General features: G+C 56.9%; 4 protein-coding genes across 5 annotated transcripts; 3 read left to right on the top strand and 1 right to left on the bottom strand.

Annotated features, from left to right (window-relative positions):
• Positions 1–37: 37 nt before the first annotated feature.
• Positions 38–6,281, bottom strand: lrp13 (low-density lipoprotein receptor related-protein 13). The gene is made up of 20 exons (XM_076023087.1): positions 6,005–6,281; positions 5,793–5,930; positions 5,403–5,612; positions 5,068–5,319; positions 4,766–4,981; positions 4,329–4,558; positions 4,119–4,248; positions 3,748–3,938; positions 3,485–3,665; positions 3,204–3,416; positions 2,952–3,123; positions 2,660–2,861; positions 2,422–2,586; positions 2,145–2,345; positions 1,513–2,053; positions 1,308–1,424; positions 1,120–1,227; positions 818–1,051; positions 398–746; positions 38–251 (listed from the first exon to the last, which is right to left on the bottom strand). Exons 1-20 carry the CDS (start codon positions 6,060–6,062, stop codon positions 113–115), a joined length of 4,047 nt encoding a protein of 1,348 aa, XP_075879202.1. The 5' UTR covers positions 6,063–6,281; the 3' UTR covers positions 38–112.
• Positions 6,282–6,426: 145 nt separating this feature from the next.
• LOC142886145 (mothers against decapentaplegic homolog 2) lies at positions 6,427–12,204 on the top strand. 2 transcript variants are annotated; one of them, XM_076023089.1, is made up of 11 exons: positions 6,427–6,584; positions 7,581–7,897; positions 8,795–8,881; positions 8,963–9,156; positions 9,253–9,387; positions 9,478–9,552; positions 9,634–9,687; positions 10,027–10,239; positions 10,314–10,451; positions 11,078–11,222; positions 11,456–12,204. In XM_076023089.1, the coding sequence occupies exons 2-11, from the start codon at positions 7,668–7,670 to the stop codon at positions 11,577–11,579; spliced, it is 1,395 nt and encodes a 464-aa protein (XP_075879204.1). In that variant the 5' UTR covers positions 6,427–6,584; positions 7,581–7,667; the 3' UTR covers positions 11,580–12,204. The 2 variants fall into 2 exon arrangements, with proteins under 2 accessions (XP_075879204.1, XP_075879203.1); XM_076023088.1 differs by having other exon boundaries at positions 6,428–6,584; positions 8,792–8,881.
• Positions 12,205–14,260: 2,056 nt separating this feature from the next.
• LOC142886140 (immediate early response 3-interacting protein 1-like) lies at positions 14,261–15,508 on the top strand. Its single transcript, XM_076023081.1, has 3 exons — positions 14,261–14,421; positions 14,696–14,797; positions 15,222–15,508. Exons 1-3 carry the CDS (start codon positions 14,331–14,333, stop codon positions 15,275–15,277), a joined length of 249 nt encoding a protein of 82 aa, XP_075879196.1. The 5' UTR covers positions 14,261–14,330; the 3' UTR covers positions 15,278–15,508.
• A 248-nt stretch (positions 15,509–15,756) lies between these two features.
• LOC142886141 (uncharacterized) lies at positions 15,757–17,300 on the top strand. Its single transcript, XM_076023082.1, has 3 exons — positions 15,757–16,041; positions 16,534–16,950; positions 17,014–17,300. The coding sequence occupies exons 1-3, from the start codon at positions 16,002–16,004 to the stop codon at positions 17,085–17,087; spliced, it is 531 nt and encodes a 176-aa protein (XP_075879197.1). The 5' UTR covers positions 15,757–16,001; the 3' UTR covers positions 17,088–17,300.
• The last annotated feature ends 2,476 nt before the right edge of the window (positions 17,301–19,776 follow it).

Below are 19,776 nucleotides of genomic sequence, written 5' to 3'. Positions count from 1 at the left end.
TTCCCTCAACCAGAACATTGTTAATGAAGCCACAGGATGGAGTTGAGAAATCTTTATTTAAAAGCGGTGGTCCTGAGGTCCCCGCACACACAGATTGAACTCTGAAGGCCCTTCAGGAGGTGGTGGTGTTGAGGGCGAGTACCTCCACCTCACCTCCAACCACAGAAGATGGACATTTGCCTTCTTTGGTTTCAGCTTGGTCCTGCATCATCATACTGGACTCGGTCGTAGCAGCGGCTGAACTCGACCCCCTGCGGAAGCAAAACCAGCATCTCGTCAAAACCAGCAGAGACCACCTCTGTCCCCCCGGTCCTCCAGAGGGCGCTGTGGAGAGGGAACAGACTGACGCAGCCGCTCTCCTTCCCACATCTTCCTGGATGGTTTTAGCACTACCAACCTGTTGGTGCTCCTCTTCTTCAGCACCACCACCACCACCACCACCACGATGAGCAGCAGCACGCCTGCACACACGGCCACCGCCCCGTACATGACGGGGCCCTGCAGTTTCAGGAGGCGTTTCTCACACCAGTCTCCCGTGTAGAAAGGGGAACACGCACAGCCGCCCTCCGCGCAGCGGCCGTGTCCGCCGCAGCGCCGCTTGCTGCACTCGGCCGAGTCCAGCGCGTCCAGCTCGCTGCTGATCTCCAGGGTGGTGTTGAGACCGGAGACCTGGGTGGCGGGCGAAGGGGCGGCAGTGGTGGCAGGAGGCGGGGCCGGCGCTCCTGATGGCGTCTTCACCCTCGCGCCTGAGGACGGGTGAGGAAGACGGCCTTCAGTTTAGACATTCAGAACTTCTCACACCTGCGTGTGGACTCACAGTTCTCGTCCGAGTGGTCGGGGCAGTCCACGTGTCCGTCGCAGAACTTGTTGGCGGGTTGGCAGGAGAGCTGGTCCAGACAGGACCGGCTGCCCTCGGGGCAGCGCTGCTCCGGCTGGCAGTGGGTGGCGTTGAGCGGCACGTGGTCGTGGGCGCACCTGCAGCTCCGCCCCTGCGGCGTGGCGAGGCAGAGCTGCTCACAGCCGCCGTTGTCTTCTGCACACCGACTCCACCCTGAAGATGGGCCGGAGAACATCAGGACCACTTCAGCCAGCAGAACCAGAACCATGCCGAGCACGTACCAGACTGAGTGGACCTGCTGAAGGCCTTCAGCGCCACCACCTGGCCCTCCACCTGGAACCACAGCCTGCTCTGCTGTTGCTCATCTCGGAACCACAGCTGCCGTCTCTCTGGAGGACCACAGTTGTGCAAGCGTCACGTCTACAGTGTCAGAACCAGCCCGGCTGGGTCATCACTCGTCAGGCCTCACCTCCGACAGTCATCCACAGCAGTGTGTCATCACTCAGAGCCACAGCAGATACACCTTCCACCTTCACCTCCATGAACCCAGACCCATCCACCTGGACGGAGCCGATGCTGCCCAGACCTGCAACAACATCAGATCCCCATTAAGCCCTCACCGTGGTCACAGTTCTGGCCAGACCCCCCCCCCCCCCCCCCAGAAGGCTGCTGACCAGTGTCTGCCCAGTAAACCGTCCCTCCGTCGCCAGAGAAGACCAGTGACGTGGCGTGGACCACATCCTTCCACACCACCCTCCTCTCGCTGCCGTCCATGCTGGAGCACTCCACCGTGCCGCTTCCCGGGTGGTCCAGGTTGGAGAAGCACAGGCTTCCAGTTGGGGGGTGGAGGGCCAGGGACTCCAGCTTCTTCAGCCCGACCTTCAACAGGACAGCAGTGTGCACCGCTGTGATGGAGGTGACCTGCAGACCAGGCTGCTTCTTGCTGCTCCAGTAGACGTTGTAAGTCACCCAGTCCAGGGCGATGGCGCTGATGGCGTCATCCTGCAGCCTGAAGATCCGACCTCGAGGGACCAGGACCGAGTCCTTCAGCCTGAAGGAACTGAGGGAAGACCCGCTGTCATCCGTCAAGAAGAGGGTGTGGTTTCGCACGCTGTAATCGACGAGGGCCGCGTCATCAATGCCTGGAACCTGCAGGACCAGGTGTCCGGGCCAACCCTTCAGTTCGGCCGCCGAGTGTCGGGACTGCAGGGAGATCTGGAACACACACACACAAGTTCAAGAACTGGAGCTACTTCCTGTTCCTGAAGGGTGTTCCACACCAGGAGCTGCTGAAAGGGGGAGAAACCTGTGTGACAGTGGAGGACGACAGCATCAGCAGGAAGGCAGAGTCTCTCTGGGTGGAGCAGCTCAGTCCGTCGTCAGCCAGCAGCAGACCAGCGGGACACCTGCACACGGCCACTGGGCCCGGAGCCAACACACACATGTGGGAGCAGGCCTTCTGCTGGCAGAGTTCCTCAGGACCCGTCTGGAGCACCGGGTGAATGATCTGCAGAGCATGTGGCAACACGGTGAGCAGGACCGAGCCTGGCCGGCAGAGCATGCATCCTGATCCGCCCACTCACCTTCACAGCGAATGGCTGCCTCAGCCGCTTCAGAAGAACCTGGGGGTTCTTCCCAGAGGCCTTGTGAGCAGAGAGCACCACCCGTCTCTTGGCGTCCGACCAGAACAAGTTTTCGTTGAATACAGCCAGTGAGAAGGGGTTGGCCGTCTCTTTGATCTGCAGGATCTGAGAGCACAGGACCAGGTCAGGCCGCCGGTGGCCTCAGGGCCCAGGGTCGGCCATAGGACCCGACTCTCACCTCAAGCTCATTGCCGTCCAGCGTCGCAGAGCCGATGGCCTTCAGCCGCTCGTCTGTCCAGTAGATTCTGTTGGCCACCGTGTCCACCGTCACGGCTCCAGGCCAGCCCAGACTGGAGTTGACCACCACCTGGCGGTCCGAGCCATCCATCCCCGCACGCTCGATCTTCACCACGTTGCCAATCTCTGTCCAGAAGAGCAGTCTGGGGTGACAGGGGAGCAGAGACAGTGTTGGGCTGAGGGACAAAGCGTTGAAGGTGGTGAAGATTTGCAGTTGGATCGTGGTCGTCCACCCTTTCTGGGGCATCAGCGCCAGAGAGCGCGGCTGGTCCAGGTCTTCGTCCAGGATGATGCTGTAGTTGGAACCAGTGGAGAGACTGATGGCAACGATCTGGCTGCGCTCGCCGTCGATCCAATACAGGTTCCGGCCCAGCCAGTCCACGGCCACAGAGTCGGCCCGGACACCTGCCAATCAACAGGAGCGGGAGGAAACTGTAAGTCCCGCCTCCTCGACCTCAGGCCACCGTCAGACAGACTCCACCCACCTCTGATCAGCGTTCCTGTGGTCTTCCGATCCAGCGAGGACCACTCGATGCTGTCGGCGTCCACAGTGACCCAGTAGACCTTCTGCTCCTTCCAGTCGTAGTCCACAGACAAGATGGCCTTCTGGGCCGAGGACAGCAGCTCCTCCTGGGCCTTGCTGCGCAGCTCCAGCAGGAGCAGGTCGGTCTGGACCGAGGTCAGCAGGTAGGGGTCACCTAGAGGTTTAGGGTAGCGTCAGGATCAGGCCTGCGAGTACAGCTACAGCGTCTCCAGTGGGCCTTACCGGAGACCTTGCAGTGGCGGCCTGCTAGGTCCACGGTGTACCCCTGCTGGCAGGCGCAGTGGTACGACCCCTCGCTGTTGACACAGAACTGGCCGCACGCGGTCGCACTCGCACATTCATCGACGTCCTCGCAGTTGGTGCCGTCCTCCTGCAGGCGGAACCCAGCGGCGCAGGCACAGCGCTGTGCACACATCCAGGAAGGGAGGAGTCAAGAGTCACGTGACCGCCCAGTGGCCCGCCCCCAGTTGCCGTTTGGCTCTCACCGGCCCCTGCGGCGTGTTGTAGCAGGTCTGGGAGCAGCGGGCGCGTTCGGCTTCGGAACACCCGGCCGTGCAGTTGGCACCCTCGTCCGAGCCGTCCACGCAGTTCCGCACGCCGTTGCACATCAGGGACACGTCCACACACTCCTGGCTGCCGCACCTCACCAGGTGGGGGGTGCAGGGCTGACGTCCACCTGGGCGAGAGAGAGGAGAGGGACATCCGTCTTAAGGGAAGTCAACTTTATTACAGCCAATCAGAGGCTTCCGGCTGACCCTGCAGTCCTCCTCCTCTTCCTCCCATTAACAGTAAGCACCAAATACTGTTGGGAACGCTGCGATCACATGACCTCAGGTCCTCCATGGTGGACACTCACAGTTGACCTCGTCGCTGACGTCCTCGCAGTCGATAACGCCGTCGCACCTCCATCTGGCGGACAGGCACTGCGTCCTGGACTTGCAGGACCACTGGAAGTCTGCACAGTCCAGCCGGGCCACCGAGCAGTTCTGGGAAAAGAAGCAGAGGCAGCAAGGCGTTACAGCGGCTCTGCTGCTCTCCAGGGTCTCCGCTGCAGGGCCGGCAGCACCTTCTCGTCGCTGCCGTCCATGCAGTCCAGCTGGCCGTCACAGCGCCACTCTGGCAGCAGGCACTCTTTGCTGCGCTCGCAGCGCAGCTTGGTGGGGCAGGCTACCGGGTCGCTGCAGCCCTCCTCATCCGACTGGTCGCTGCAGTCCGGGTGGCCGTCGCAGTGCATGGAGGCCTTCACACACTCTCCACTGGAGCACTGGAAGTCGGTCGCACCGCAGCGCTTGTCCTCTGGGGGAGGGGGGGGGCGGGGGACACAGTTACAGCACCACCGCAGGGATGCAGCTGCCACCTTGACGCATCAATGCGTTGTAAGAACTACAGACCAGCAGACGACTGATTGCCCAGTGGCCACTCGAGGTAATGCAGCACAAATCCCAAATGGCCCAAAAGGCGATGTTGACGTTACAATACTCAAACCTTTCCTGTTGGTCGTACCACACTGGGCCTCGTCGCTGCCGTCCAGGCAGTCCCTCTCGCCGTCACACAGGAAGCTCTCCGGGATGCAGCGGCTGCCTTTGTCACAGTGGTGCGAGCAGCCGTCCGCTTTCTCGTAACAGTCGGCCTCGTCCGAGCGGTCCTGGCACTGCGGCTCGCTGTCGCACACCTCCGCCTGGGGGATGCACTTCCTGCCGTGGGCGCACTGGAACTGGTCTGTGGGAGGGGGGGGGGGGGGGGACACGCTGGGTCAGCCGGGGGAGGCTGCTCGCCCTGCGGCGACCCATCAACCTGCAGCTCACCTGGGCCGCACCACAAGGCGCACTCGTCCTCGTCGGAGCCGTCGCTGCAGTCGGCCTGGCCGTCGCACACGTGGTCCTGGGGGACACACTCCACACCGTTCCTGCACCGCATGAGGTGCAGAGGACACCTGACAGGCTCTGGGGGCGGGGCTAGAGGAGCAGGAGGCGGGGCTGAAGGCACGGCAGGCGGGGCTGAAGGCACGGCAGGCGGGGCTGAAGGCACGGCAGGCCCCTCCCCCAGGTCTCGGCCCCCTGTGATTAAGAAGAGTCAGTCCATGTTCTCTGAACTCACGGTTCTGATTCACCAAAGTCTCTTTGAACGTGCTTCAACCGACCGCAGCCTTCCTCGTCCGAGCCGTCCGGACAGTCGGCCTCGCCGTCGCACAGCATGCTGGCGGGCAGGCAGCGGCTCCCGATGCTGCAGCGGTGGAAGCAGGTGAGCGAGGGACAGTCGGCCTCGTCCGAGCCGTCCTGGCAGTGAGGTTCTCCGTCGCACACCCGGGCCCGCTGGATGCACCTCCTCCCCTGGACACACTGGAACTGGTCTGCGTGCACATTAGAAGACCTCCGACAGTGACCTTTCTTTTTGAAACAGGAAGTGATGCACCGATCGGCTCCCACAGCCACAACGTCACGCTGCTCATTTTTACAGGTGGAGAAATTGGTGTGTGTGTGTGTGTGTGCGCGCGCGCTAAACACCTGCCCTCGTTAGCGACAGGTAGTACCTTCACTGCACGTCGGACAGTTCTCCTCGTCCGAGCCGTCCACGCAGTCGCGCTCTCCGTCGCACACGTGCTGTGTGGGGACGCAGTCCGAGCCGTCCCGGCAGGGTTGCGAGCCCCATCCGCACTCCAGGGCTGCAGCTGCCCAGTCAGCAGAGGGTTAGGGTTAGGGTGGAGGTGGAGGTGAAGGTGAAGGTGTGGGGCGCAGTTCTCACCCGGCAAGACTCCCGACAAGTGCAGCAGGACGACGCAGAGAAACACACACGCAGCCATCGGCCCTGACGCACGCAACACTGAGACACGAGCCTCCACCTGCCCAGGTGTGTTTTAAAGTGGACACCAGGTGAGAGCAATACCTGCCAATTAACAGCCAAGGGCGGGGAGGGGCTTCATACACTCACCTGGAATGCTCAATGTCATTTGTTTGTTCTTCTTTTACAAATGTCAAAATAATCTCGTTTAAATTATTTTAAAACAACAACAACAACAACAACAATCTAACGGTTAGATTAGATTCCAATCAAACCCACCGAAGCCATTTATTTGATGGTCAGACTGGGAAAAGAGCCGCCGTAGTTCATCCAATCAGAATCTAGCGGGCGGGACTAAGCGCTGGTACGTAGCCAGCAGGTTCGTATGCTCGTTCCGGTCTGACTAGCCTGACTAGCTGCCGTAGCAAGTTGAGGAGAGGAGAATCCTGTCAGAATTAGCAACAGGAGGAAAGTCTGCACACCTTCTGGAGCGTCTCAGGGCGGCTCTCCGTCTCCCAGCCGGGCTCAGGACGCTCATAGCGGGGTAACACAGTTGCTCTCCTCCACTTTGTGCACTTTGGAGCGGGTTGTGTTGCGACGGGGGTTCCGTTAGCCGGCAGCTCACTTTGGGAGAGTTGGCCGAGGATGCTAACTCATTTCAGAACCGCGTCGATGTTTTTTTTAGTCCGCTCAGAAACACAAAACAATGCGAATAAAGGAGCGGCATGCGGAGGTTCGGCCGGTGTTGCTTCGTCACTGGAAGAACCTCACGGTCACTGCCGGATCCGGCCGAGCCGAGACTCGGAGACCGAGTCCAGCTGTGTGTGATTGCGCTCTGGGGCTTTTTCTCCGCGATCACAACAAAAGGATTTTTGACAACAAGCGGGCAGCTAGCAGGCTAGGCTAGTGTTAGCTCAGCCAAGTGGAGCAACACTGTGCAACAACCTGCTGCTGCTGCCGCCGCCATGTAGCTGAAAATCTCTTCGCCGACTGAAGCTACACCGGCCCACTGGCTGGCTGCTGGTCCGAGGCGGCTCACACCTCCACCCTGCCCGGCTGGCAGCTAGCTAGCCGCCGGCCTTCCCAGAGCTCCGCCGGGGCCGCCGGTGTTGTGTCCCTGCTGGTTTCCTCGCCGAACAGCTGCAGATGTGCTGCGCCGCAGTCAGCAGATTCGACACGAATTCACAAACATGCACAACAATTAATTTTCAAGTCGCAGCCCACTTCTACCACAGCGAATGCGCTGTGAATTTGTGACACATCTGCTGACGGCGGCGCAGCACATCCGCAGCTGTGCGGCGAGGAAACCAGCAGGGACACAACAGCGGTGCCGACTGACCGATGACGCCAGTGTGTTGCTTGTCATGCTGCTGCTGCTGCTGCTGCTGCTGCTCGGGCTGTGCAGGATGCTGGGGTTGTTGGACGGTCGGAGCTCCTGCTGCTCCTCGATCGCCTCACTGTCTGAGTTGTTGGACTCACTGTGCAGAAGCTCGACGTGTTGTGTGTAATGTTGTTGTTGTTGTTGTGTGACTTCCTGCAGGTGTCCCCACCCTGTGACTGAGGGCCCCACCGGAGCAGGGCCTGGCCTGCAGCTCTTCTCTGTCCCCTGTGTCCTGCTCCAGCTACCATGTCCTCCATCCTGCCGTTCACTCCGCCGGTGGTCAAGCGGCTGCTGGGCTGGAAGAAGTCCGCCGGCGGGGCGGGCGGCGGGGAGCAGAACGGCCAGCAAGAGGAGAAGTGGTGCGAGAAGGTGGTGAAGAGCCTGGTGAAGAAGCTGAAGAAGAGCGGCCAGCTGGACGAGCTGGAGAAGGCCGTGACCAGCCAGAACTGCAACACCAAGTGTGTCACCATCCCCAGGTAGGGCTGCTGCACCCCCCCCCAGGTAGGGCTGCTATACCCTCCCCAGGTAGCGCTGCTACACCATCCCCCCCCCCAGGTAGCGCTGCTGCACCCTCCCCAGGTAGCGCTGCCCCCCCCCCTGTCTCTCCTGCCTGTCTGCCTGCCTGTCTGTCTGCCTGCCTGCCTGCCTGTCTATCTGTCCGCCTGTCTGTCTATCTGTCTGCCTGTCTGTCTATCTGTCCGCCTGTCTGTCTGCCTGCCCCCCCCGGTGTTGACCTCCAGTCTCTCCTGCCTGTCTGTCTGTCTGCCTGTCTGTCTGCCCCCCCCGGTGTTGACCTCCAGTCTCTCCTGCCTGTCTGCCTGTCTGCCTGCCTGCCTGTCTGTCTGTCTGCCTGCCTGCCTGCCCCCCCGGTGTTGACCTCCAGTCTCGTCTGTCTGTCTGCCTGCCTGCCTGTCTGCCCGCCCCCCCGGTGTTGACCCCCAGTCTCGTCTGCCTGTCTGTCTGCCTGCCTGCCTGTCTGTCTGTCTGTCTGTCTGCCTGTCTGTCTGTCTGCCTGCCTGCCTGTCTGCCCGCCCCCCCGGTGTTGACCCCCAGTCTCTCCTGCCTGCCTGCTTGTCTGCCTGTCTGCCCGCCCCCCCGGTGTTGACCTCCAGTCTCTCCTGCCTGTCTGTCTGCCTGTCTGTCTGTCTGTCTGTCTGCCCGCCCCCCCGGTGTTGACCCCCAGTCTCTCCTGCCTGTCTGTCTGTCTGCCTGCCTGCCTGTCTGTCTGTCTGCCTGCCTGTCTGCCCGCCCCCCGGTGTTGACCCCCAGTCTCTCCTGCCTGCCTGCCTGCCTGTCTGTCTGTCTGTCTGTCTGTCTGTCTGTCTGCCCGCCCCCCCGGTGTTGACCCCCAGTCTCTCCTGCCTGTGCAGCAGCTGCTCGGAGCTCTGGGGTCTGGGCAGCACCAACACGATAGAGCAGTGGGACTCGTCGGGCCTCTACGGCTACCCGGACCAGACCAGGTGAGCGAGTGTCCTGCCTCCTGCCGGTCAGACCCCCACCACACGCCTGGGCTCAACTCTCTGCCCGCTCCCCGTCTGCAGGTCCCTGGACGGCCGTCTGCAGGTGTCCCACAGGAAGAGCCTCCCCCACGTCCTCTACTGCCGCCTGTGGCGATGGCCGGACCTGCACAGCCACCACGAGCTGCGTGCGGTGGAGGCATGCGAGTACGCCTTCCACCTGAAGAAGGACGAGGTGTGCATCAACCCCTACCACTACCAGAGGGTGGAGACCCCAGGTGAGAGGCCCCCCACCGCCGCCCCCACCGCCGCCGCCACCGCAGGCCGCTGAGCTGCCGGTTGGATCATGTGACCCCGTGCTCTCCGACCCGCAGTGCTGCCCCCGGTCCTGGTGCCCAGACACTCGGACGTCCTGCCGGAGCTCCCCCTGCTGGACGACTACACCCACTCCATCCCAGAGAACACCAACTTCCCCGCCGGCATCGAGCCCCCAAACAACTACATACCAGGTGAGGTCACCTGCACGCTTGGTGGGCGGGGCCTAAGTTGATCACCCGCTACTGTGTTGTAACCTGAGCCTGCTGTGGTCATGTGGTCAGACACGCCTCCTCCAGGCTACATCAGCGAGGACGGAGAAGCCAGTGACCAGCAGATGAACCAGAGCATGGACACAGGTAGACCACAGCGCCACATGCTGCTGCTGCTGCTGCTGCTCCCCCAGGAGTTCAGGAGGTGACTTCCTGTTTGTGTTGCAGGTTCCCCAGCAGAGCTGTCGCCCAGCACACTGTCCCCTGTCAACCACAGCATGGGTACACTCACACACTCACACACACACACACACACACTCACACTCACACACTCACACACTCACTCACTCACACTCACTCACTCACTCACACTCACTCACTCACTCTCTCACACACACACACACACACACACACACACTCACACACACTCACTCTCTCTCACACACACACTCACTCTCTCTCACACACACACACTCTCTCTCACACACACACACACACTCACACACACACACTCTCACACACACACACTCTCTCACACACACACACTCTCTCACACACACACACACACTCTCACTCTCTCACACACACACACACAGTGTCTGACCTGAGCGTCCTGTGCAGACCTGCAGCCGGTCACCTACTCTGAGCCGGCCTTCTGGTGCTCCATCGCCTACTACGAGCTCAACCAGCGGGTGGGCGAGACCTTCCACGCCTCGCAGCCCTCGCTGACGGTGGACGGCTTCACCGACCCCTCCAACTCGGAGCGCTTCTGCCTGGGCCTGCTGTCCAACGTCAACAGGAACGCCACGGTGGAGATGACCAGGAGACACATAGGTGAGGCCTCACCTGGAGGAGCCTCCTGCTGCCTGCCGCCCTCCTCCACTGTTCCACTGTCTCTCCGCCCACAGGCAGGGGGGTCCGCCTCTACTACATCGGAGGGGAGGTGTTTGCCGAGTGCCTCAGCGACAGCGCCATCTTTGTCCAGAGTCCAAACTGCAACCAGCGGTACGGCTGGCATCCAGCCACCGTCTGTAAGATTCCTCCAGGTGAGCAGCCCAGGTCACCTGTCTGTCTGACTGACTGACTGTCTCTCTGTCTGTCTGGCTGGCTGGCTGGCTGGCTGGCTGGCTGGCTGTCTGTCTGACTGACTGGCTGGCTGTCTGGCTGGCTGTCTGTCTGTCTGTCTGTGGCTGTCTGTCTGGTCAGCTGTCTGTCTGTCTGTCTGACTGTCTGTCTGTCTGTCTGTCTGTGTGGTCAGCTGTCTGTCTGTCTGTCTGTCTGTCTGTCTGTCTGTCTGTCTGGCCGGCTCTCTGTGTGTGTGAGCAGATGCTGTCTGTGTTTTTCCGTCACCCCTAGAATTGTGCAAAAGCTGACTATGTCAATAAGAAGTGTTGATGGAAACAGCCGAGCAGCTGACTGAGCAGTGAGAACGGTGCGTTATGATTGGACGTAGGGGGGAGACGAGAGCGACCGTCCTGGACAGCAAACAAACAACAGCAAACGTAGTTGTTGTGAAATCCTGCAGGATGTTTTGTGAATTGCGGCCGATGACCTTCACAGCGTTGAATGGAAACGCCTGCAAGTCACAGCTGTACTTTGTCAAAACTTCCGAAGCACTGCTTTTATTTTGTGAGAAACTGTCATGGACAACGCTCTCTGTCTCCCCCTACAGGCTGCAATCTGAAGATCTTCAACAACCAGGAGTTCGCCGCCCTGCTGGCCCAGTCGGTCAACCAGGGCTTCGAGGCCGTCTACCAGCTGACCAGGATGTGCACCATCAGAATGAGCTTCGTCAAAGGCTGGGGGGCAGAGTACAGGTGAGCCACGCCCACCTTCATGTCACATGACCTCTTGTCTCTCTGGCCCAGTGTCATGTGACCCCCCCTCCCCCCTCCTCCCAGCTGAGGAGGTCAAGCTAATGGAGGTTGAAGCCTCCTGAGGGAGTGGCCTTGGCGAGAGCTCAGACTCCGCCCACTTGGGTTTGGACCAGTAGGGAGGGGCTGGTTTGGAGCGAATGCGTGACGACGAGGTGTTTCTTCACTGTGTGCAGGCGGCAGACGGTCACCAGCACCCCCTGCTGGATCGAACTGCACCTCAACGGCCCCCTCCAGTGGCTGGACAAGGTCTTGACCCAGATGGGCTCTCCGTCTGCAAGATGCTCCAGTATGTCCTGAACAGCCCAAGACCCCTGAGAGACACACACACACACACACACACACACACACACACACACACACACACACACACGGTAGCCCATCATGTGATCATCAAATTCTAAAGTCGTGAGTCCGTCATGGAAAAAGAACATTCTTCATTGTGTTTGTGGGACCTTAACACACACACGCACACACACGCACACACCTTTCAGTGAAGAATTTGGCACTTTGTTACCCATCATGCACCTTGTTTTTCAAATTGCTTTCTCCTTCTCCTGATGAGCTGTTGCATTTGTTTGGGATGAAGGAAACAAACCAAAAAAATCTTTTGTCAGCGCTCAGTTTCTCTTCAATTAATGAGTGAGAAGAACTGAAGCCCTGCCCCCAACCCCCCCCAGTCAGTTGACTCAGCAGAGATGGCGCCCTCTCCTGGTCCTCTGGGGAAAATGTCAGGATGGGCCTGTAAACTCTGGACGTGGAAGACAATTTATTAATTGACCAAAAGGAATGTTTGAGAAAACACCCGCTAAGCCCCGCCCCCTCTCAGAAGGTGTCACTGACTTCATTCTGTTTTTAGCCCTGTTGTTTTTTTTGCTACTTTTTGTATTCTCATGTATTTTTATATATAAATATACTTCAAGTTTCCTGTGGTCCCTTGTTATTGAAGCCGTTGCCATGGAGACGGAGGAGGAGGAGGAGGAGGGAGAGGGAGAGGGAGAGGGAGGGGGGGGGGGGAGGAGGGTCGCCTCCCTTTCCTCTCACCCAAACCTCTGATTGTGAGATAAAAGATGAATCTTAATGTCGCCACCCCCAACTGCCGGAGCCTGAGTCCAAACACTGCTGCTGCCTCAGCCCACTGGCTCGCCGTCTGACTGAGCAGGCGGACCGATAGAGGGGACTCCGCCCCCCTCTGGTGGCTGCCCCCCCCCACAGCAGGTGTAGTGGACGGCTCAGCGTCCGCCCCCCCCTCATGGTGTGAACACATGAATGTGACTCGTTGCAGAGCTGACCTACGTAAACATAACAGTAGTCCAGTGTGTGTGTATTTAACAGTCAGTGCAGTAGACGTGGCAGTTGTTTTACCAGTAGAGGGCGCTGTTGCTAGAGCAGTTCTCTTCTCTTCTTCACCACGAGCTTCTCAGGCGTGTGGCATATTATGCAGAGTTCAGAAAACACTAATAAAGATTTTTATTCTCACGGGTTTCTGTTTGTCTTGCTGTTCACACGGCGCCGCTCGCCACCTCCTCACTTCCTCTCCCCACCTCCTCACTTCCTCTCCCCACTTCCTCACTTCCTCTCGCCACCTCCTCTCTTCCTCTCCCCACTTCCTCACTTCCGCTCGCCACTTCCTCACTTCTTCTCCTCACCTCCTTACCTCCTCTCACTTCCTCTCGCCACCTCCTCACTTCCTCACGCCACCTCCTCACTTCCTCTCCCCACCTCACTTCCTCTCGCCACCTCCTCACTTCCTCTCGCCACTTCCTCACTTCCTCTCCCCACCTCCTCTCTTCCTCTCCCCACCTCCTCTCTCCACCTCACTTCCTCTCCCCACCTCCTCACTTCCTCTCGCCACTTCCTCTCGCCACTTCCTCACTTCCTCTCCCCACCTCCTCTCTTCCTCTCCCCACCTCCTCACTTCCTCTCGCCACTTCCTCACTTCCTCTCGCCACCTCCTCACCTCCTTACCTCCTCCCCACCTCACTTCCTCTCGCCACCTCCTCACTTCCTCTCGCCACCTCCTCACTTCCCCTCACTTCCTCTCGCCACCTCCTCACCTCCTCCCCACCTCACTTCCTCTCCCCACCTCACTTCCTCTCACCACCTCCTCACTTCCTCTCGCCACCTCCTCACTTGCTCTCCCCACCTCACTTCCTCTCGCCACCTCCTCACTTCCTCTCCCCACCTCCTCTCTTCCTCTCGCCACCTCCTCACTTCCTCTCCCCACCTCCTCTCTTCCTCTCACCACCTCCTCACCTCCTCTCTCCACCTCACTTCCTCTCGCTACCTCCTCTCTCCACCTCACTTCCTCTCGCCTCCACCTCACTTCCTCTCGCCACCTCCTCACTTCCTCTCCCCATCTCACTTCCTCTCGCCACCTCCTCACTTCCTCTCGCCACTTCCTCACTTCCTCTCCCCACTTCCTCACTTCTGCTCGCCACCTCCTCACTTCCTCTCCCCACTTCCTCTCCCCACCTCCTCACTTGCTCTCCCCACCTCCTCACTTCCTCTCACACTGGAAATAGATCTGCAGGTGAGAGACCTGGGGGAAGGCCAGTGTAGCTTCCTGACGTCACGCCTCAGGATCGTCCAGCCCATGGAGGACTTCTCGCGCTCACGCCCCCGAGTGGTCAAAGCACGAGTAAGCCGAGTGCTTTGTAACGAAGCGAGTCTGAAGATTGTGAGCTCATCGGGACTGAAGTGTATGGAATCACAGGAGTGCCATTACTAAAAAACATCTGTTAGAAAGAACAACTGAAATAAGAAGAATAAATGAAATCACATTGAGATTTAATGCTAAAGACACATGGGGGGGAAATGGCACTCGTGTGATTTCATATTTACTTTGTGTTCTCGCTGAGTTCCACTGCACCAACACTGTGATTGGTCTCCAGTTTCCATGTCAACCGTGTTGACGCAGAGCGAGGCGGAAGTGTCACTTTTAACCTTTGACACTTCCGCCTCGTCGCACCGGCGCTGTGACAACTATTCTGTAGCGGTCTACGTCATCCGCGTTAGCCAACACAGGCACTGGCACAGCTGACACGCGACATGGCGTTCACGCTTTATTCCCTCATCCAGGCCGCGGTGCTGTGCGTGAACGCCGTGGCTGTCCTGCACGAAGAGAGGTTCCTGTGTAAGAGTAAGTAAAGGAAGCCAGCGGACGTTAATACCGCCCAGTCTCGCCAGAACAGAACAGAACAGCGGCTAAATGCTAGCTTGCACCGCGGCTAACGACAACAGCCGGCGGATCGTCCGAGCTGCGGTGTCCCGTGAAGTCACATTTAAGCGTTGATTAGGAAAAAATAACGATATAATTACACCAACAAATACAATAAACATCATAAAGATGTATTACAGTATGGCGTGATAATAATAATCAGTGTTCTGTTGTTGTTGACGTTGTGTGTCGCCAGTCGGCTGGGGAATGGACCAGAGTGTCGGGGGGTTCGGAGAGGAACCAGGGGTCAAAGTTCAGCTGATGAACCTGGTCCGCTCAGTGAGAACCGTCATGAGAGGTGTGCACACACACACACATGATATCAATATGTATGATGGTCCTCTGTGTATCTCCACCAGCAGTCAACAGTGTGGACTCCACTGTCTTCTCACTGAAGGCATCAGAACTGCGTATGAACACACAGGGAATCATGGAGGAAACAATAAGTGTAAAATAAAATCACTCAAACATGTTTTATATTTCAACTTTAAATGAACGTGTTTAGAGTTTAGAATCCGCAGATCTGCGGCTGTGTTTGATGTCTTCAGTTTCTGCAGTGGAGGAAGTTGTAAAGGCAAAACAAACGTTGCACTAGAAGGCGTGTCCAAACCTTTGACTGCTAGTGTGTGTGTACATACAAACACATATATTGAAACATGTCTACATGTATGTGTTAAATGTTGGAGTGACGCAGGCTGTGACAGTGCGACGCTGTGTTTCAGTTCCTCTCATCGCTGTGAACGCCGTCTGCATCGTACTGCTGCTGCTGTTTGGATGATGAAGAAGAGACATCTTCATCCTCTCAGGAACACACACACACACACACATTGTGAATGTGAATGTTGATGACGTCAGCAGGCCCTCAGTGAGGATCCTTTAGTGACTCTTGGATTGAATGTGTTGTCACAGAACGCCAGTGTACAGCTGTCAGGGTGGACTGTGGTAGTAGTGTAATAATAATGATGTTGACCTGATGATTAAATGTTGTAATAAAAACTCCCCGCCTGTATCTCGTCTTTGTTTCACGTTCCTAAAAAAAACAACTTCACGTTTCGCGTGCCTCTGTTTGTCCCTGCCCGCTCCCCGTCCCCCGCAGCCTATCACATCGCTTAGTTGCTGTTGTCAGCGTACTTCCGGTGTGTGTCCGTGGCGGCGTGTGTCGATGGGGAGCGTACAGAGTTGTGTCGCCGCCTCCCTGTCCGCGTGCTCCCTCTGTATCCTCTACGTCCACGTCTACCGGCCGCACCAGCTGTTGAAATCGAGCGTGCTGCGCGGCAGCAGCCTCCCGGCGGCCGCCTACCTCTACTTCCGGTGTGCGAGGCGAGCCGCGGGCCGGAGGGCTGGCTGTTTGTACCCGCCGCGCGCGCGCGTGCCCCAGGCTGCAGTGCCCCCTGCTGAGGAGCTACTGCAGTGCTACAGGCTATGGGTGGGACTACCCGGACTCGGAGTTCCGGGACGTCCCGCTGGGATTCCTGCTGTTCCTGAGCCGGAAGCTGCTGCTGATGGTTCTGACGGACCCCTGCTTCAGACTCCGACCCACAGGTTTGTCAGGGGGAGGCGACCGTCCTGTCCTCTGATTGGCCGGACAGTTGTCAGTTTGTCTCTGACTTTGACCAAGTGGTAAAAAAAAAAACAACCTCAAAACCAGGCGTGGACAAACTATGGCCCGTTAAGCTTTTTTTTCATTCAACAGTAAGTAAATCATAAAGTGGCTGCCTTTCATCTGTTTGTTCACTGTTTTAAGAGTCCTTTCAATAAAGAGCTGAATACTGTGGACTTCAAAGACAAACACTTTGTTGTTGATTCGAAAGCAAAGGTTTTCTGTTTTTTCCCGTGATGTATTTTTTTTTTCAAACTTCAAATTTAGAACCCACTGTGGCTCACCAGTCAAACAGTTTGCCCACCCCTGATTTAAAGTCATTCAGTCAAATGAAAGAAGCTCTACTTCCTGTGTGGTTTCTTGCCTGCAGACCAGTGGTAGTAGTGGACAGCGCCCCCTGCCTGTGGCTTCATGGTGCTTGTTTTGGCCTGCAGGTCTTTGTTTGCTGCGTCAAAGTGTGACGAGCCTGCAGCCTGTGGACGAGTTGAAGAAAGGTCCGTTCTGGCTGCAGGCCGCCGTCCTGGGCTACCGACGGGTGGAGGAGGGTGTGGAGGTGGAGGTGCGTCTGTTGGCGGGCTCCCAGGGGGCGGGGCCAGTGTGGCAGAGCGTCCTGACGCTGCTGTCCAGGAAGCAAGTGGACGTCCGACGGGCTGAACCTCGTCGCTGCGGTGCCCTGACGGCAGCGCAGGACCGGCTCCCACCACCAGAGGGGGCTGTGCTGGTGGAGCTCGGCATCCCGCCGCGTGTCTGGTTCTGGTCCAGGTTCTGGTCCTGGCTTAATGTCCTGGGCTGCTCCTCGGCCGCCGAGTGGATGCTGTCGGTCTGCCTGGCCGAGGCGGAGAAACGCAAAGGTAAGGTCATGTGACCCGTGACATCACAGCAGCCTGCAACGCCGTCCTGAGTGCTTCCTCCAGGTGTCGGGGTGGTCGCGGCTCCGGTCAGGGTTTCGGCCCGGTTGGAGGACGACCTGTTGCTGTCTCCAGGCTAAGTCAGTCTCCAGTTCTGGGAAGAGGGGTCGTCCCGCCTGACCTTCATCATGCAGCAGCCTGGAGGTCAAGGTCACATGACCGGACAAATCGCCAACGCCAATGTTTGATGATGGAGCAGAAGTGTCAAAGGTCACAGCGTGCTTCGGTTGCCTCTGACACTTTATAAGCAGCACTGTGGCCCATAAACTCTGTCTGAAGTCCAGTAACGGCTCAGTCAGGTTTCTGATGTCATCATAAAGTGAAGTTAATGTACAATGATGACGCTGTGAAGAAACTGAAAGGTCACTCTGGTTCTGCTGGTTCAAGTTTAACTGACACGTATAAGTAGTGTTGTTCTGTCAGCTGCTTCTGTATTTGTGAAGACGAGTCCATGGAGCACCTGTGTCAGCAGCAGTGGCAGCTAATTGAACCTGCTGTGTATACTGACTGATAGACAGCACAGCCAACTACTCACTCATACAAACGATGGATTTACCTCCTGGGTTCAGCATGAAAACCAGGATCCTCGCAGGTATGAAGAGAAGAACCGTCCACACTGACTCCTCTCTTCTCAGCCTGCTTTCCTTCATGGACCCCAAAATGCCACCATTTTAACATGTTTCTGCCTCACAATGTTCACAGAACGCCTTTTTTTTTACCTTGATCTCAGCTGCTTAACTAATGTCTGCTATACTTACTACTATGCTGGAAAAACATGTTTCTAATTTTAATTACTGTAATAAAACTGAAAGTGGTATAAAAACAAGAACTGATTTCTATTAAGTATTTCTATTAAGTATGAGCTAAGAATGAGTCTTTGTTCTTCTGTTCAACTACTGTGGAATAAACGTGTGTGTTCGTGTGTGTGTGTGTGTGTGTGTGTGTGTGTGTGTGTGTGTGTGTGTGTGTGTGTGTGTGTAGACTTCACGTTACTGAACATTCGAAACCAGCTTTCACTCCTGACCACCAGACTGAGCAGGACCTTCACAGGTACACACACACTCACAGTCAGTAGAACTGAGCTGAATGACTGGTTAGTATCACTGTCTACTGAGGACACAGGCCAACAGTCGTCGCTATGTTGAAAACAGATGTGAACTGATGTTGAAATAAATCCAAGCTTTGAAGCTTTGGAACTTTTTTCACTTCACTGGACTGGAAATATTTCAGAAAAACTGAAGCAACAGAGAGCGGTGTGGTTTATGGTCCAAGTCCAGTTCCTGAGATGATTAGCCTGTTGTTTACTGCCTTCACTGAATCTTGGTGTTTCTCGTTATCAGTCTAACACTTGTGGTTTATGGTCCAAGTCCAGTTCCTGAGATGATTAGCCTGTTGTTTACTGCCTTCACTCAACCTTGGTGTTGTTTCTCCTCACAGAACTTCCCACCTACCTACCTCTGACAAGGAGCAGCAGCTATGAATTTCTACGACCCAGAAGTGAGTGCCGCTGAGTGCAAGGGTTTTATAAAGTCTGATACACAATAGAGAGGGACATTTAAGGTCTCTGCTGCAGAGGAACAAACAGGAAGCAGTTGAAATTTGGAGCTTCTGATGACCTGAAGCTCCTCCTGAGGACAGGATGTACTGATGTGTGGCATCTAGCAAAGAACTATTTAATATTTATGGGATATTCATGTTGAATGTTGCCACATCCAACACTTTCAGACCTGAGGAACCTTCTGCTCTTTGCTCTCTCTCCAGTGTCTGGGAGCAGCAAGAAGCCTGAGACCACCATGACACTAAAGCGCGGGCCAACTGCTGAAGAGCAAAACAGGAGGAACATAGAAATAGAGCTGAATTGGAAAAACTTCCTTTCTTTCCTGGACAAATGACACACTGATTGTTGCTGACTGACTGTAATTGCTGCTTTTCCTCTGCTGGCTGCATCTGTGGTGTTGTTGTTCAGCTGCACTGAAAGAATGAAAATAAATGTTTTTTCCAGAGTTCATCAGTTCCTGTGTTCATTCCGTGATTGTCACGGATCAGGAAGACATGATGACATATTGTTGCTGATTGATCGGAACAGAATCACTCCAAAGCGTTAGATAGTCCTCAGGTGGAACCAGGTTCTGGAGATGTTCTGCAGTGTGGCAGAACCTGACCATGTTTGAACTCCTCCAGGAACACCAGGAGAACTTTTCAAGTGAGAAGAGAACTGAGCACAGTGAAAGCTTCCGGTGTGAGGTGGACCGACAGGTGCTGTTCCGGTCAACAGTCAAACCTGCTGGTGGTCCTATTACAGATAATAATGATAATTCATCCACGCAACGGGAGGAGACCCCGAGTTAGAGCCAGGCCAGCTGGAGGGCCTTGGGGTCCCGCTGGAGGAGCTGGAGGAGGAGACTGGGGCCAGGCAAGTCTGACAATGTTGCCCCCGCGAGCCGACTCCGGATACGACGCTGAAGTTGGCGCCGCATTCGCCGCATTCGCCGCGGTGCTTCTTCTCATCCCACATTTTGACCGCTAGATGGCGGTGTTCACCCCAACACTGTTCAACATATAACATTGAGCGAATCATATGTCTGTGCTGAGGTGGACATGTGACTAAACTACACAGTAGAAATGGACATGTGAGGTCTCATTGTAAAGCCTGGGAGCTCTGCTATCACAACCAGTTGACATTTCACGGGACATCATTTTTGGCCTATTGTGGGGGGGGGGCTCATCCGGATGAAGCGGTCGAAGATGGATGGAAGAATAATCCATCCA

This window comes from Nelusetta ayraudi, unplaced genomic scaffold (genome assembly GCF_046127955.1).
Source record: "Nelusetta ayraudi isolate G7.1 ecotype Tasmania unplaced genomic scaffold, CSIRO-AGI_Nayr_v1 ptg000014l, whole genome shotgun sequence".
In the NCBI taxonomy this organism is placed as follows: domain Eukaryota; kingdom Metazoa; phylum Chordata; class Actinopteri; order Tetraodontiformes; family Monacanthidae; genus Nelusetta; species Nelusetta ayraudi.
The sequence above is the reverse complement of the archived record's forward strand: the minus strand, read 5'-3'. Positions and strand labels throughout refer to the sequence as shown.